This window comes from Tachyglossus aculeatus, chromosome 6, assembly GCF_015852505.1.
Source record: "Tachyglossus aculeatus isolate mTacAcu1 chromosome 6, mTacAcu1.pri, whole genome shotgun sequence".
Classification (NCBI taxonomy): domain Eukaryota; kingdom Metazoa; phylum Chordata; class Mammalia; order Monotremata; family Tachyglossidae; genus Tachyglossus; species Tachyglossus aculeatus.
The window spans coordinates 5,183,063-5,200,554 of NC_052071.1; the positions used below are offsets into that span (position 1 = coordinate 5,183,063).

Sequence of the window (17,492 nt, forward strand, 5' to 3'; positions counted from 1 at the left end):
ACACCTGCCGGACGGGGCGGTTAGTACCTAGTTCTCTGATTTCCAGCCCCCGGGTGTCTCTTGGCCGGAGGGTGTGGGAAGGGCTGGGCTCCGGAAACAGTCCTTCGGCTCAGTGGAAAGAGCCCGGGCTTTGGAGTCAGAGGTCATGGGTTCAAATCCCGGCTCTGCCCCTGGTCAGCTGAGTGACTTTGGGCGAGTCACTTCCCTGGGCCTCAGTTCCCTCATCTGGAAAATGGGGATGAAGACTGGGAGCCCCACGGGGGACAACCTGATCACCTTGTATCCCCCCCCCACCCCCAGCACTTTAGAACAACGCTTGGCACGTAGTAACAGATGCCATCATTATGATTATTCGACCGTATTTATAGAGCGCTTACTGTGTGCGGAGCACTCGACTAAACGGAAAGTCCAGCACCGTAATAATAATAATAATAATGACGGCATTTATTAAGCGCTCACTATGTGCAAAGCACTGTTCTAAGCGCCGGGGAGGTTACAAGGTGATCAGGCTGTCCCACGGTGGGGGGGCTCACAGCCTTCATCCCCATTTTCCAGATGAGGCCCAGAGAAGTGAAGTGACTTGCCCAAAGTCACACAGCTGACGAGTGGCGGAGCCGGGATTTGAACCCATGACCACCGTACTCATCCCTCCTCCTGCCACGGGGTCTCGGGAAACTGCTCCCTGCTGATCCTCGGGAAGCTAAGCAGTCTGCTTCCCCCGATCCCCTGGGATTCATCCCCGGCTCCCCGCCGACCTCCCCTGAGGCTCAGCACATACTTTTTCTTTTTTCGCTACTTGTGAAGCGCTTCCTACGAGCCGAGCACTGTCCTGAGCGCCGGGGTAGGTCCCCGTCCCACTTGGGACTCGCACTCTTCATCCCCGTTTTCCAGATTCGTTCGGTTGTTCCATAATATTTATTGAGCGCTTACTGTGGGCAGAGCACTGGACTGGGCGCTTGGAAAGTCAATCGTATTTTTTGAGCGCTTACTGTGTGCGGAGCACTGTCCTAAGCGCTTGGGAAGTACAAGTTGGCAACATACAGAGACGGTCCCTACCCGACGTTCAATCGTATTTATTGAGCGCTTACTGTGTGCAGAGCACTGTACTAAGCGCTTGGGAAGGCCAAGTTGGCAACATATAGAGACGGTCCCTACCCAACAGTGGGCTCGCACAGCGGGCTCACAGTCTAGATGTCCAATTCGATGAGGTGACTGAGGCCCGGAGTAATAATAATAATAATGGTATTTGTTAAGCACTTACTATGTGCAAAGCACTGTACTAAGCGCTTGGGAAGTCCAAGTTGGCAACATATAGAGACAGTCCCTACCCAACAGTGGGCTCGCACAACGGGCTCACAGTCTAGAAGTTCAATTCGATGAGGTGACTGAGGCCCAGAGTAATAATAATAATAATAATGATAATAGTATTTGTTAAGCACTTACTATGTGCAAAGCACTGTTCTAAGCGCTGGGGAGGATACAAGGTGATCGGGTTGTCCCACGGGGGGGCTCACAGTTTTCGTGGCTCTGTGGAAAGAGCCCAGGCTTTGGAGTCAGAGGTCGTGGGCTCGAATCCCGGCTCCGCCAACTGTCAGCTGGGTGACTTTGGGCAAGTCACTTCACTTCTCTGGGCCTCAGTTCCCTCCTCTGTAAAATGGGGGGTTAAGACTGTGAGCCCCCCGTGGGACAACCTGATCGCCTTGTAACCTCCCCAGCGCTTAGAACAGTGCTCTGCACATAGTAAGCGCTTAATAAATGCCCCATTACAAATAAATGAATGGAAATAAACCCCCATTTTCCAGATGAGGGAACTGAGGCCCAGAGAAGTGAAGTGACTTGCCCAAAGTCAGCTGACAGGGGGAGCCGGGATTTGAACCCATGGCCTCCGACTCCAAAGCCCGGGCTCTTTCCACTGAGCCATGCTGCTTCTTCTAGACTGTGAGCCCACCGTTGGGTAGGGACTGTCTCTGTATGTTGCCAGCTTGGACTTCCCAAGCGCTTAATCCAGTGCTCTGCACACAGTAAGCGCTCAATAAATACGATTGATGGATTGATTCTCCAGTGAAGAGACCCGCCCCGATGACCCGGCGGACATGCGGTGGAGGACTCTGCCCACTCAGCTTCGACCCCCTGACTTGCTGAGGTTCAGGACGTGCCCCCCTCCCCGGGCAGACCCAAAGAGTCGGTCGCGGGGTGGGGAAGCCGGAGCCGGCTACTTTTTGGTGACCCCAGTCCCGCCCCCGGCCCCTACTCACCCATTGCTCCATGGCTGCCGTCCCACTCCGGCCTAGGGGCCGCGAGGCTGGGAGGGATTCTGGGGGGACTCTGGGGGTGGTCCCCGCCCGTCCGTCCGTCCGGTGGCTGTTGTCACTGCTGCTGTCGTCGCCGTTCTCCCACAGGAAGGGAAGGGAGGCCGCCGACACCCCTGAGCCCCTGCCCCTGGTTAATAATCCTGGTACTTATTAAGCGCCTGCCATGTGCCAAGTACTGTTCTAAGCGCCGGGGGAGATACAAGGTACAGGAAGCTCCAGGATCCCTAGTCCTGCCCCTTTTTTCCTCTGGCCCTGCCCCTGATTAATTATGATGCTACTTGCTAAGCGCTTACTAGGTGCCAGGCTCTGTTTTAAGAAGTGGGGGGGGGGGTGTGTGGATATGAGATCATCAGGTTGTCCCTGTCCCACATAATCATCATCATCATCCGTTGTATTTATTGAGCGCTTACTATGTGCAGAGCACTGGACTAAGCGCTTGGGAAGTACAAATTGGCAACATATAGAGACAGTCCCTACCCAACAGTGGGCTCACAGTCTAAAAGGGGGAGACAGAGAATAAAACCAAACATACTAACAAAATAAAATAAATAGAATAGATATGTACAAATAAAATAAATAAATAAATAGAGTAAATAATAATAAAATTATAATTATATTATATATTATATAATTATAATTATTATAAAAACATAATAATAATGATGGTATTTGTTAAGCGCTTCCTATGTGACAAGCACTAAGCGCTGGGGGCTAGTCATGGAAATCAGGTTGTCCCTCCTGGGGCTCACCGTCTTCATCAACTTGTACGTCCCAAGCGCTTAGTACAGTGCTCTGCACACAGTAAGCGCTCAATAAGTACATTTGAATGAATGAATCCCTATTTTACAGAGGAGGGAACCGAGGCCCAGAGATGCAAAGTGACCCGCCCCGAGTCACCCAGCTGACAGGCGGCCGAGCTGTGATTAGAACCCAAGGCCTCTGGCTCCCAAGCCCGGGCTCTTTCCACCGCGCCACGCCGCTTCATTCATTCAGTCGTATTTATTGAGCGCTTACTGTGGGCAGAGCACTGTACTAAGCGCTCGGGAAGTACAGGTTGGCAACATATAGAGACGGTCCCTACCCAACAGCGGGCTCAGCCACGCCGCTTCACACCCTGCCCCTGATTAATAATGATGGTACTTGTTAAGCGCTTACTAGGTGCCAAGCACTGTTCTAAGCGCTGGGGTAGATACAAGGTCATCAGGTTAGACACAGGCCCCGTCCCACCTGAGGCGCATACTCCCGCCGGCCCTGACCCTGATTACTAATAACCGTACTTAAATAATAATAATTTTGATAGTTGTTCAGCGCTTACTAGAAAAGCAGCGTGGCTCAGTGGAAAGAGCCTGGGCTTTGGAGTCAGAGGTCATGGGTTCAAATCCCGACTCTGCCACTTGTCAGCTGGGTGACTTTGGGCAAGTCACTTCGCTTCTCTGGGCCTCAGTTCCCTCATCTGTAAAATCAATCAGTCAGCCGTATTTATTGAGCGCTTACGGTGTGCAGAGCACTGTACTAAGCGCTTGGGAAGTACAAGTGGGCAACATGGGGATTAAGACTGTGAGCCCCCCGTGGGACAACCTGATCACCTTGTATCCCCCCAGCGCTTCGAGCAGTGTTTGGCACATAGTAAGCGCTTAACAAATACCATCATCATCATTATTATTAGTCTGTGAGCCCACTGTTGGGTAGGGACTGTCTCTATACGTTGCCAACTTGTACTTCCCAAGCGCTCAGTACAGTGCTCTGCACACAGTAAGCGCTCAATAAATACGATTGATTGATCGAGTGATTGATTCCCCTCCCCACAGCACCTGTATATATGTATATATGCTTGTACGTATTTATTACTCTTATTTGCACATATTTAATGTGCACATATTTGATTGATTACTATGTGCCAAGCACCCGGGAAGATACAGGGTGATCAGGTTGTCCCGTGTGGGGCTCGCAATCTTAATCCCCATTTTACAGAGGAGGTAACTGAGGCACAGAGATGCTAAATACTTAGTACAGTAGGTACTGTATATGTTGCCAACTTGTACTTCCCAAGCGCTTAGTACAGTGCTCTGCACACAGTAAGCGCTCACTAAATGCGATTGATTGATTGATTAAATGCTTACCAGGTGGCAAGCACCGGACTGGACGCGAGTGAACCAGGTTGGATGCGGGCCCTGCTCCCCAGTCACCCCGATGATAATGTCGGCATCTGTTAAGCGCTTACTATGTGCCGAGCACTGTTCTGAGCGCCGGGGCGCTCCCAGCGGGCCTCAGGCCTCGGTGGGGTGGCACCCCTCCCTCGGGGAGGAAAAGGAAGTGGTCCAGGCCGCTCAGGGAGCCAGGCGGGGGGCCATTTTCACACCTTGGCCACCCTGCGGGGGTGGGCGCGGAGGAGGCCTCCGGCAGGTGAGGCACAACCGGAACTCCTGCACCCAGTCACCCCGCCGCCCCCGCCGCTTCTAATAATAACGACGGTATTTGTGAAGCGCTTACTATGTGCAAAGCACTGTTCTAAGCGCTGGGGGGGAACTCATTCAATTGTATTGAGCTCTTAACGATGTACAGAGCACTGTACTGAGCGCTTGGGAAGGACAAGTCGGCAACGTACAGAGACGGTCCCTTCCTAACAGTGGGCTCACACAAGGTGATCAGGTTGTCCCACAGGGGGGCTCACTGTCTCCCACTCCCATTTTACAGATGAGGGAACTGAGGCCCGGAGAAGTGATTACTTGTACATATTCTATTTATTTTTGTTAATATGTTTTGTTGTCCGGCTCCCCCTTCTAGACTGTGAGCCCTCTGTTGGGTAGGGACCGTCTCTATACGTTGCCAACTTGTCCTTCCCAAGCGCTCAGTACAGTGCTCTGCACATCGTAAGCGCTCAATACAATTGAATGAGTTCCCCCCCCCCAGCGCTTAGAACAGTGCTTTGCAGCGCTCAATAAATACGATTGAATGAATGAAGTGACTTGCCCAAAGTCACACAGCTGACAATTTGGCAGAGCCGGGATTTGAACCCATGACCTCTGACTCCAAAGCCCGGGCTCTTTCCACTGAGCCACGCTGCTTCTCTAAGTGCTTAGAAGCGCTTAGTACAGTGCTCTGCACACAGTAAGCGCTCAATAAATACGACTGAATGAATGGATTTGAACCCATGACCTCTGACTCCAAAGCCCAGGCTCTTTCCACTGAGCCACGCTGCTTCTCTAAGTGCTTAGAAGCGCGTAGTACAGTGCTCTGCACACAGTAAGCACTCAATAAATACGACTGAATGAATGGATTTGAACCCATGACCTCTGACTCCAAAGCCCCGGGCTCTTTCCACTGAGCCACGCTGCTTCTCCTCCCACCCATCTCCAGAGATCGGGCCTGGACTTCATTCAGTCATTCATTCAATCGTATACGATTGAATCGTATAAATACGATTGAATTTATTGAGCGCTTACTGTGTGCAGAGCACTGTACTAAGCGCTTGGGCAGTACAGGTTGGCAACATATAGCCCCCATGGGGCAACCTGATCTCCTTGTAACCTCTCCAGCGCTTAGAACAGTGCTTTGCCCATAGTAAGCGCTTAATAAATGCCATCATTATTTTATAGATACAGTCCCTGCCCAACAGTGGGCTCACAGTCTAGAAGGGGGAGACAGAGAACAAAACAAAACATATTAACAAAATAAAATAAATAGAATATGTACAAGTAAAATAGAGTAATAAATATGTACAAACATATATACATATATACAGGTGCTGTGGGGAAGGGAAGGAGGTAAGGCTGGGGGGGATCTCCAGAAAAAAGCAGTCACCCGAGATCCCCTTTTTAGACTGTGAGCCCAGTGTTGGGTAGGGACCGTCTCTATATGTTGCCAACCTGTCCTTCCCAAGCGCTTAGTACAGTGCTCTGCACACAGTCAGCGCTCAATAAATGCGATTGAATGAATGAATGAATCCCCCACCCTGTCTTCCCCCCACCCCGTGGGGGTTTGGAAAGTGGAAAAGAGAAGTGAGAAGTTTCCAAACCGCGATTCCCCCTTCTGCGACGGAGTGGGGGAGACGGCGGGGCGGAGGAAGCGCTCCCCGGGCACCACTGGCGAGCCAGGCCTTCGTGGCTCTTAGGAAAATAAGGAGCGGGCCGCGTCTCCCCGCTCCTCCGGACCCTCCGGCGGCATCCGTGGGAAGCAGCGTGGCTCAGTGGGAAGAGCCCGGGCTTTGGAGTCAGAGGTCATGGGTTCAAATCCCGGTTATCAGCTGTGTGACTTGGGGCAAGTCACTTCACTTCTCTGGGCCTCAGTTACCTCATCTGTAAGGTGAGGATTAAGACTGTGAGCCCCACGTGGGACAACCTGACCACCTTGTAATATCTCCAGCGCTTAGAACAGTGCTTTGCACATAGTAAGCGCTTAGTAAATGCCATCATTATTATTATTATCAGTGGCCGTCGGTTTTGAAGGCCTCCCCGGGGCCGCCCCCTCCTGCCTCCCCTCCCTGATTTCTTCCTCCTCCGGCCCGCCCGCTTCGCTCCCGCCAACCTGCTCGCGGGACCTCCGTCTCGTCCGTCTCCCGGCCAGCACGCCCTCTCTCCTCAAATCCAAGCGCTTAGTCCAGTGCTCTGCACACAGTAAGCGCTCAATAAATACAATTGAATGAATGAATCTCCGAGAGGCCTTTCCCGAGTCACTCGGACTTGGCCAAGGTCACCCAGCAGATACGTGGCAGCGCCGGGATTAGAACCCGGGTCCTCTGGCTCAGGGGGCCAACTTGTTGCCAACTTGTACTTCCCAAGCGCTTAGTCCAGTGCTCTGCACACAGTAAGCGATCAATAAATGCGATTGAATGAATGAATGACTCCCGCTAGGCCACACTTCTTCCCCCTCAGCCCGTATCAATCAATCAATCAGTCGTATTTACTGAGCGCTTACTGTGTGCAGAGCACTGTACTAAGCGCTTGGGAAGGACAAGTTGGCAACACATAGAGACGGTCCCTATCCAACAATGGGCTCACAGTCGAGAAGGCCGCAAGGCTTCGAACCCAGTAAGTGTGAAACGAATTAGACTATCATTATGATTAATACCTCAGGGCTCCTTAACGGAAAATTGGGTTTAAATAAAAGAGGAAAAGCTAGGCCCAGACATCTGTCAGTTCTAAAATTCTGGTTTCCCACCAACACCCACACATCCAAGAAGCGGCGTGGGGAGGGGAGAGAGGACCTGGATTGTAATTGCCTGCCGTGTGACCTTGGACGAGTCACTTCACTTTCCCCGGCCTCGGGCCTCGCTTTCCCCCCCAAATCTGCAAAGCGGGGATTCAATCCCTGTTCTCCCTCCTCCTTGAATCCCATTTGGGAAAGTAACCACGGAACCTGATTGGCTTCCATCTCCCCCAGTAATGTAAAAAGTACATTACTTTTTATGGTATTTATTAGGCGCTTACTATGTGCCGGTCGGGTCGGACACTCTCCCTGTCCCCTGTGGGGCGCCCAGTCTTTACCCCCATTTTACAGACGAGGGAACGGAGGCCCAGAGAAGTGACGTGACTCGCCCAAGGTCACGCAGCAGATGAGTGGCAGAGCCGGGATTAATGAAGCAGCGTGGCTCAGTGGAAAGAGCCAGGGCTTGGGAGTCAGCGGTCGTGGGTTCAAATCCCGCTCCGCCACTTGTCAGCTGTGTGACTCTGGGCGAGTCACTTCACTTCTCTGGGCCTCAGTGACCTCATCTGGAAAATGGGGATGAAGACTGGGAGCCCCACGTGGGACAACCTGATCACCTTGTAACCTCCCCAGCGCTTAGAACGGTGCCTTGCACATAATAAGCGCTTAATAAATGCCATCATTATTATTATTAGCAAATATCACAGAACACCGTACTAAGTGCTTAGGGTAGTCCGATACAACAGAGTCAGTAGGCACGCTCCCTGCCCACAATGAGCTTATAGTCTGGAAGGGGAGGATAGACAATAATAATAATAATAATAATAATAATAATAATACTTGTTAAGCGCTTACTACGTGCAAAGCACTGTTCTAAGCGCTGGGGAGATATAAGGTGATCAGGTTGTCCCACGTGGGGCTCACAGTCTTCATCCCCATTTTACAGATGAGGGAACTGAGGCACAGAGAAATGAAGCGACTTGCCCAAAATCACACAGCTGACTATTGGCGGAGCAGGGATTTGAACCCACGACCTCTGACTCCAAAGCCCGTGCTCTTTCCACTGAGCCACGCATTAGTCAACCAATGGTATTTATTGAGCGCTTAGTAGGGGCAAAACACTGTACTGAGTGTTTGTGAATACAACGGAATCAGCCTACACATTCCTTGGCCACAACGAGCTGACAGTCTAGTGGACTGTGTATTGTAACCAACTGCTTAAGGTGAGGCTTTTTGAATCAATCAGTGGTACTTACTGAGCGCTTACTACTGCTAATAATAATGATGGCATTTGTTGAGCGCTTACTAAGTGCAAAGCACTGTTCTAAGCGCTGGGGAGGCTACAAGGTGATTAAGTTGTCCCACGTGGGGCTCACAGTCTTCATCCCATTTTCCAGATGAGGGAACTGAGGCCCAGAGAAGTGAAGTGACTCGCCCAAAGTCACACAGCTGACAAGTGGCGGAGCCGGGATTTGAACCCATGACCAATGACTCCCAAGCCCGGGCTCTTTGCACTGAGCCGGATGCAGAGCACTGTACTAAGCGCTTGGGAGAGCACAAACAGGTCTTCTTCACCCTGCCCCCACCCCGTGGGGCTATCAGAGCAGTCAATCAGCCAGTAAGGGGTATTTATTGAGCGTTTACTGTGGGCAGAGCACTGTACTAAGCTCTTGGGAGAAGACAATAGAACAATAGATCAGACACCTCCCCGGCGCACGGGGACAATGTAGTGATTATTGAAGCGCAGCGAATTAAACTTCCCTTTCGGGAGGAAAAGGATTAATTTGGTGCTATAATAATAATGATGATGGCATTTGTTAAGCGCTTACTATAATAATAATAATAATGACGGCATTTGTTAAGCGCTTACTATGTGCAAAGGACCGTTCTAAGCGCTGGGGAGGTTACAAGAAGCAGCGTGTCTCGCTGGAAAGAGCCCCGGCTTTAGAGTCAGAGGTCATGGGTTTGAATCCCGACTCTGCCACATGTCTGCTGTGTGACCTTGGGCAAGTCACTTAACTTCTCTGAGCCTCAGTTACCTCATCTGTAAAATGGGGATTAAGACTGTGAGCCCCATGTGGCACAACTTGATCACCTTGTATCCCCTCCCAGCGCTTAGAACAGTGCTCTGCACATAGTAAGCGCTTAACAAATGCCATCATTGTTTATTATTATTACAAGGTGATCGGGTGGTCCCACGGGGGGCTCCCAGTCCTCATCCCCATTTTGCAGATGAGGTCACTGAGGCCCAGTGAAGTCACTTGCCCGAAGTCACACAGCAGAGAGTTGGCAGAGCCCGGATTGTCAATTGTCAGTTGTGTGACTTGGGGCAAGTCAATTCACTTCTCTGGGCCTCAGTTCCCTCATCTGGAAAATGGGAATGAAAACTGAGCCCCCCGTGGGGCTCCCCATCGCTTAGAACGATGCTTTGCACATAGTAAGTGCTTAACAAGTACCATCATTATTATTATTGTTAATCGGTGGAGTCGGGATTTGAACCCATGACCTCTAAGTCCAGAGCCCAGGCTCTTTCCACTGAGCCACGCTGCTTCTACTGTGTGCAAAGTACTGTTCTAAGCGCTATTAGGGCTTCCCTAAAGGGAGGAATAGATTTTCATTCATTTAATCGTATTTATTGAGTGCTTATTGGGTGCAGGGCACTGGACTAAGCGCTGGGAAAGTCCAATTGGCAACAGAGACAATACCTGCCCACAACGGGCTTCCAGTCTAGAAGGGGGAGACAGTTGTATGTCTGATATGCCCCCTTTTTCCTCTCCTCCTCCCCATCCCCCTCGCCCTACCTCCTTCCCCTCCCCACAGCACTCGTATATGTATTTGTACAGATTTATTACTCTATTTTACTTGTACAAATTGACTATTCTAGGCTCTTCCTCACCACAGCCCTTGTGTCTACTTCTACCCATTTATTACTCTGCTGTATTAATGCTCCCCCTCCCCATCCCCCCTGCCTTACTGTGTATATGTATCTATGTTTGTACATATTTATTACTCTATTGATTTATACAGGTCCCGCTGTTGGGACATATATATATATGTTTGTACATATTTACTATATTTTACTTGTACATATTTATTCTTTTTATCTTTTTTCATATATTCATATTTTATCTTATTTTGTTAATACGTTTTCTTTTGTTGTCTGTCTCCCCCTTCTAGACTGTGAACCCGCTTTTGGATAGGGACCTGTATATTATTGTATGTATATATATATATATAATATATATATATGTTTGTACATATTTACTATACTTTATTTGTACATATTTATTCTATCTTATTTTGTTAATATGTTTTCTTTTGTTGTCTGTCTCCCCCTTCTAGACTGTGAACCCGCGGTTGGGTAGGGACCTGTATATATCTATACACACACACACACACACACACACACACACACACACACACACACACACACACACACATATATACACACATATATATATGTTTATACATATTTATTACTCGATTTATTTATTTTACTTGTACGTATTTATTCTATTTTATTTTGTTAATATGTTTTGTTTTGTTGTCTGTCTCCTTCTAGACTGTGAACCTGCTGTTGGGTAGGGACCTGTATATAGATAGATAGATAGATAGATAGATATAGATAGATAGATATAGATATATAGATATAGATAGATATGTTTGTACATATTTATTACTCGATTTATTTTACTTGTGCATATTTATTCTATCTTATTTTGTTAATATGTTTTCTTTTGTTGTCTGTCTCCCCCTGCTAGACTGTGAACCCGCTGTTGGGTAGGGACCTTTATATATATATATTTGTACATATTTATTACTCTATTGATTTATGTATTTTACTTGCACATATTTATTCTATCTTATTTTGTTAATATGTTTTCTTTTGTTGTCTCTGTCTCCCCCTTCTAGATTGTGAACCCGCTGTTGGGTAGGGATCTGTGTATATATATATTTGTACATATTTATTACTGTAATGATTTATTTATTTTACTTGTACATATTTAGTCTATCTTATTTTGTTAGTATGTTTTCTTTTGTTGTCTGTCTCCCCCTTCTAGACTGTGAACCCGCTGTTGGGTAGGTACCTGTGTATATATATATAATGTATGTTTTTTGTACATATTTATTACTCGATTTATTTTACTTGTACATATTTATTCTATCTTATCTCGTTAATATGTTTTCTTTTGTTGTCTGTCTCCCCCTTCTAGACTGTGAACCCGCTGTTGGGTAGGGACCGTCTCTATATATTGCCATCTTGGACTTCCCAAGCGCTTAGTACAGTGCTCTGCACACAGTAAGTGCTCAATAAATACGATTGAATGAATGAATGAATTTATTTTGTTAATGATGTGCATATAGAGAAGCAGCGTTGCTCAGTGGTAAGAGCCCGGGCTTTGGACTCAGAGGTCATGGGTTCAAATCCCTCCTCCGCCACTTGTCAGGCGTGGGACTTTGGGCAAGTCACTTCACTTCTCTGGGCCTCAGTTCCCTCATCTGCAAAATGGGGATGAAGACTGGGAGTCCCCCGTGGGACCACCCGATCACCCTGTAACCTCCCCAGCGCTTAGAACAGTGCTTCGGGTAGGGACCGCCTCTATATGTTGCCAACTTGTAGTTCCCAAGCGCTTAGTACAGTGCTCTGCACACAGTAAGCGCTCAATAAATACAAATGAATGAATGAATGCTTTGCACATAGTAAGCGCTTAACAAATGCCGTCATTATTATTATTATTCTAGTAAGCGCTTAACAAATGTTGTCATTATTATCATTATAGTAAGCGCTTAACAAATGTCATTATTAATATTATTATTATATCACCAAATTAATCCTATTCCTCCCGAAAGGGAAGTTTAATTCGCTGTGCTTCAATAATCACTACACTGTCCCCGTGGACAGGGGAGGTGTCTGATCTATTGTTCTATTGTCTTCTCCCAAGAGCTTAGTACAGTGCTCTGCCCACAATAAACACTCAATAAATACCGCTGACTGGCTGGTTGACTGCTCTGATAGCCCCACGGGGTGGGGGCAGGGTGAAGAAGACCTGTTTGTGCTCTCCCAAGCGCTTAGTACAGTGCTCTGCATCCGGCTCAGTGGAAAGAGCCCGGGCTTGGGAGTCAGAGGTCATGGGTTCAAATCCCACTCCGCCACTTGTCAGCTGTGACTTTGGGCAAGTCACTTCTCTGGGCCTCAGTTCCCTCATCTGGGAAATGGGATGAAGACCGTGAGCCCCATGTGGGACAACTTAATCACCTTGTATCCTCCCCAGCGCTTAGAACAGTGCTTTGCACGTAGTAAGCTCTTAATAAATGCTATTATTAAATTCCTACTCCGCCACTTGTCAGCTGTGTGATTTTGGGCAAGTCACTTCACTTCTCTGGGCCTCAGTTCCCTCATCTGGAAAATGGGACGAAGACCGTGAGCCCCATGTGGGACAACTTAATCACCTTGTATCTTCCCCAGTGCTTAGAACAGTGCTTTGCACATAGTAAGCGCTTAATAAATGCCATAAAAAAACCAGGTCCTTCTGACGCCGAGGCCTGTACTCTATCCACTAGACTGATATGCACCAAATTTCAAGGAGTAGGAGGTAAGCGCTCAACAACAACATTATTATTATTATTATATAGCTTTAATTCTATTTGTTCCGACGATTTTGACACCCGTCTCCATGTTTAGTTTTGTCGTCCGTCTCCCCCTTCTAGACTGGGAGCCCGTCGTTGGGGAGGGACCGTCTCTAGATGTTGCCACCTTGGACTTCCCAAGCGTTTAGTACAGTACTCTGTACACAGTAAGCGCTCAATAAATACGATTGAATGAATGATAGGTCCCACCCCTAGGGAGGCATTCCCTTCTGGGTTGTTCGCAGGTGGGGAGGGGGCGACCCCCAAGTGAATGATGCCTCGTTGGGGGGACCTATCATTCATTCAATCGTATTTATTGAGCAATTACTGTGCAGAGCACTGTACTAAGCGCTTGGGAAGGGCTCGGGAGGTGCTCTTTGGGAGGAGGGGCCCATTTACAAGTCTTAATCCTCTGCAGGAAAGGTCAGAGGTCGCAGGTGCTAATCACCTGTGGCCCTAGGCCATTCCGGCTTCAGTTTAGCCCATCTCCGCCCTCTCCCTTCTGAGTTCCGCTGCCTGGGCAGGAGGCACAGGGTGGGCACGTAATGGACACCTCCACAGCTGGGCCTGCACCCGGAGAGGAGCCAGAGACTGGAGGGATGGATGGACGGGTGAGTGACCGACCCTTCCTGCCCCTAATCATAATAATAATGGCATTTATTAAGCGCTTACTATGCGCTTATTATCCCAGCTCTGCCACATGTCTGCTGTGAGCCCACTGTCGGGTAGGGACCGTCTCTATATGTTGCCAACTTGTACTTCCCAAGCGCTTAGTACAGTGCTCTGCGCACAGTAAGCGCTCAATAAATACAGTTGATTGATTGAACTTGGGCAAGTCACTTAACTTCCCTCATCTGTAAAATGGGGATTAAGATTGTAAACCCCACGTGGGACAACCTGATCACCTTGTATTCCGCCCCCCCCCAGCGCTTAGAACAGTGCTTTGCACATTCATTCATTTAATCGTATTTATTGAGCGCTTACTGTGTGCAGAGCAATGTACTAAGCGCTTGGGAAGTACAAGTACAGGTACATTGGGGATTAAGACTGTGAGTCCCACGTGGGACAACCTGATCACCTTGTATCCCCCCCAGCGCTTAGAACAGTGATTTGCACATAGTAAGCGCTTAACAAATGCCATCATTATTATTATTAAGTACATAGTAAGCGCTTAACAAATGCTATTAGTATTATTATTGTTATTATTATTATTGTTATTATTATTATTATTATTTGCAAAGCACTGTTCGAGGCCATGGGTGGGGACCCCATGGGCGGATTCAAATCCCGGCTCTGCCAGCTGTCAGCTGGGTGACTATGTGCGAGTCACTTCACTTCCCTGGGCCTCAGTTCCCTAATTTGTAAAATGGGGATGAAGACCGTGAGCCCCCCATGGGACAACCTGATCATCTTGTCACCTCCCCAGCGCTTAGAACAGTGCTTTGCACATAGTAAGTGCTTAATAAATGCCATCATTGCTGTTATTATTGTTATTAGAAAGGGGTGTGGTTAGGTGTTGGCCTTATTAGTGGGGTGAGCACTTCTGCACCTCTGGCCTGCATTACCAGCATTCCCTCCTTTCCACCCGGGCTTTGCAGTCAGAGGTCGTGGGTTCAAATCCCGACTCTGCCAACTGTCAGCTGGGTGACTTTGGGCGAGTCACTTCAATTCTCTGGGCCTCAATGATCTCATCTGGAAAATGGGGATGAAGACTGCGAGCCCCACGTGGGACAACCTGATCACCTTGTAACCTCCCCAGCGCTTAGAACGGTGCTTTGCACATAGTAAGCGCTTAACAAATTCCATCGTCATCATCATCACCTGCAAAGTTGGGCCTGCACCAGGTGAGGAGCCGGGGGCTGGAGGCATGGATGGACGGGTGAGTGATCCTTCCTGCCCCTAATAATAATAATAATAATAATGTTTCCTGCCCCTAATAATAATAATAATGTAATAATAATAATGGCATTTATTAAACCCTTACTATGTGCAAAGCACTGTTCTAAGCCATGGGTGGATTCCAATCCCGGCTCCACCAGTTGTCAGCTATGTGACTTTGGGCAAGTCACCTCACTTCTCTGGGCCTCAGTTCCCTCATCTGGAAAATGGGGATTAAAACTGTGAGCCCACCGTGGGACAAACTGATCACCTTGTAACCTCCCCAGCGCTTAGAACAGTGCTTGGCACATAGTAAGCGCTTAACAAATGCCATCATTATTATTATTCCTCCCGAATGGGCAGTGATCTGGGGGGGGAGGGGAGCTGGGGCCTTCACCACAGTGTGGGGAACACTGAACTGGACTCCTCTCGGTGGGCAGGGCTGCCCCTGCATCAGTAACATACAAGTTTATTCCTCCCCTTTCAGGAAGCTCTAATAATAATAATAATTATTATGATAGCATTTGTTAAACACTTACTATATGCGAAGTTTAGCACCGAATAATAATAATTATGATGGCATTTGTTAAGCGCTTACTATATGTGAAGCTTAGCACCGAATAATAATAATCATGATGGCATTTGTTAAGCGCTTACTGTGTGTGAAGCATAGCACCGAATAATAATTAATAATAATAATGATGGCATTAGTTAAGCGCTTACTGTGTGGTGAAGCTTAGCACCGAATAATAATAATCATGATGGCATTTGTTAAGCGCTTACTGTGTGTGAAGCATAGCACCGAATAATAATTAATAATAATAATTATGATGGCATTTGTTAAGCGCTTACTGTGTGGTGAAGCTTAGCACCGAATAATAATAATCATGATGGCATTTGTTAAGCACTTACTGTGTGTGAAGCATAGCACCGAATAATAATTAATAATAATAATAATGATGGCATTTGTTAAGCGCTTACTGTGTGGTGAAGCTTAGCACCGAATAATAATAATCATGATGGCATTTGTTAAGCACTTACTGTGTGTGAAGCATAGCACCGAATAATAATAAATAATAATAATAATGATGGCATTTGTTAAGCGCTTACTGTGTGGTAAGCATAACACCGAATAATAATAATAATAATGGCATTTGTTAAGCGCTTACTGTGTGTGAAGCATAGCACTGAATAATAATTAATAATAATAATGATGGCATTGGTTAAGCGCTTACTATCTGCGAAGCATAGCACCGAATAATAATAATAATGATGGCATTTGCTAAGCGCTTACTATGTGCGAAGCATAGCACCGAATAATAATAATCATAATGATGATGGCATTTGTTAAGCGCTTACTATGTGCGAAGCATAGCACCGAATAATAATAATAATAATAATGATGGTATTTGTTAAGTGCTTACTATGTGCAAAGCATAGCACCGAATAATAATAATAATAATAATAATGGCATTTTTAAAATGCTTACTATGTGTGAAGCATAGCACCGAATAATAATAATCATAATAATAATGATGGCATTTAAGTGTTTACTGTGTGCGAAGCATAGCACCGAGTAATAATAATAATGATGGTATTTGTTAAGCGCCTATTATGTATGAAGGATAGCACTGAATGATAATAATAATAATAATAAATGGCATTTAAGTCCTTACTATGTGCGAAGCATAGCACTAAATAATAATAATAATAATAATAATAATAATAATGGTGATGGCATTTGTTAAGCACTTACTAAGTGCGAAGCATAGCACCGAATAATAATAATAATAATCATGGCTTTTGTTAAGCACTTACTCTGTGCAAAGCATAGCACCAAATAATAATGATGGTATTTGTTAAGCGCTTACTATGTGCGAAGCATAGCACCGAATAATAATAATCATAATAATAATAATGATAGCATTTGTTAAGCGCTTACTATGCGAGAAGCACTGAATAATCATATTTCTCCCCAAAGAGATGTTCAATTCGCTGCATCTCAATAATCCAATTCGTTCATTCAATCGTATTTATTGAGCGCTTACTGTGTGCAGAGCACTGTACTAAGCACTTGGGAAGTATGTCAGCAACATATATAATATATAATTATGTAATTCAGCAGACTTCGCGGAATAAATTGGGTCTGAAACTCAGGGTTTCCATCCCCGGTCTCTCTCTGGGTGTTCTGTCCCGCCTCAGTAACGTACAAGTCTATTCTTCCTGTTACGGAAGCTCTAATATTATCGATTAATCATATTACATTATAATGATTACAGCGTGGCACATAGTAAGCACTTAATAAATGCCATCATTATTATAATATATTATATTGTATGATATTATTGAGTAAGCAGCGTGGGTCAGTGAAAGCAGCCCAGGCTTGGGAGTCAATGGTCATGGGTTCTAATTCTGGCTCTGCCCCTTGTCTGCTGTGTGACTTTGGGCAAGTCACTTCACTTCTCTGGGCCTCAGTTCCGTCTTCTGTAAAATGGGGATGAAGACTGTGAGCCCCACGGGGGACAATCTGAT

The 17,492-nt window shown here is 46.9% G+C and overlaps 1 protein-coding gene across 1 annotated transcript in view; it reads right to left on the minus strand.

The window, feature by feature from the left end:
- Positions 1-17,492, minus strand: part of CXCR3 (C-X-C motif chemokine receptor 3) — a 58,115-nt gene that overhangs the window by 3,073 nt on the left and 37,550 nt on the right. Inside the window, exon 5 of the mRNA XM_038748413.1 lies at positions 2,256-2,390. Within this exon, the coding sequence (XP_038604341.1) occupies positions 2,256-2,390 (135 nt within the window). The remainder of the gene's footprint in view (positions 1-2,255; positions 2,391-17,492) is intronic.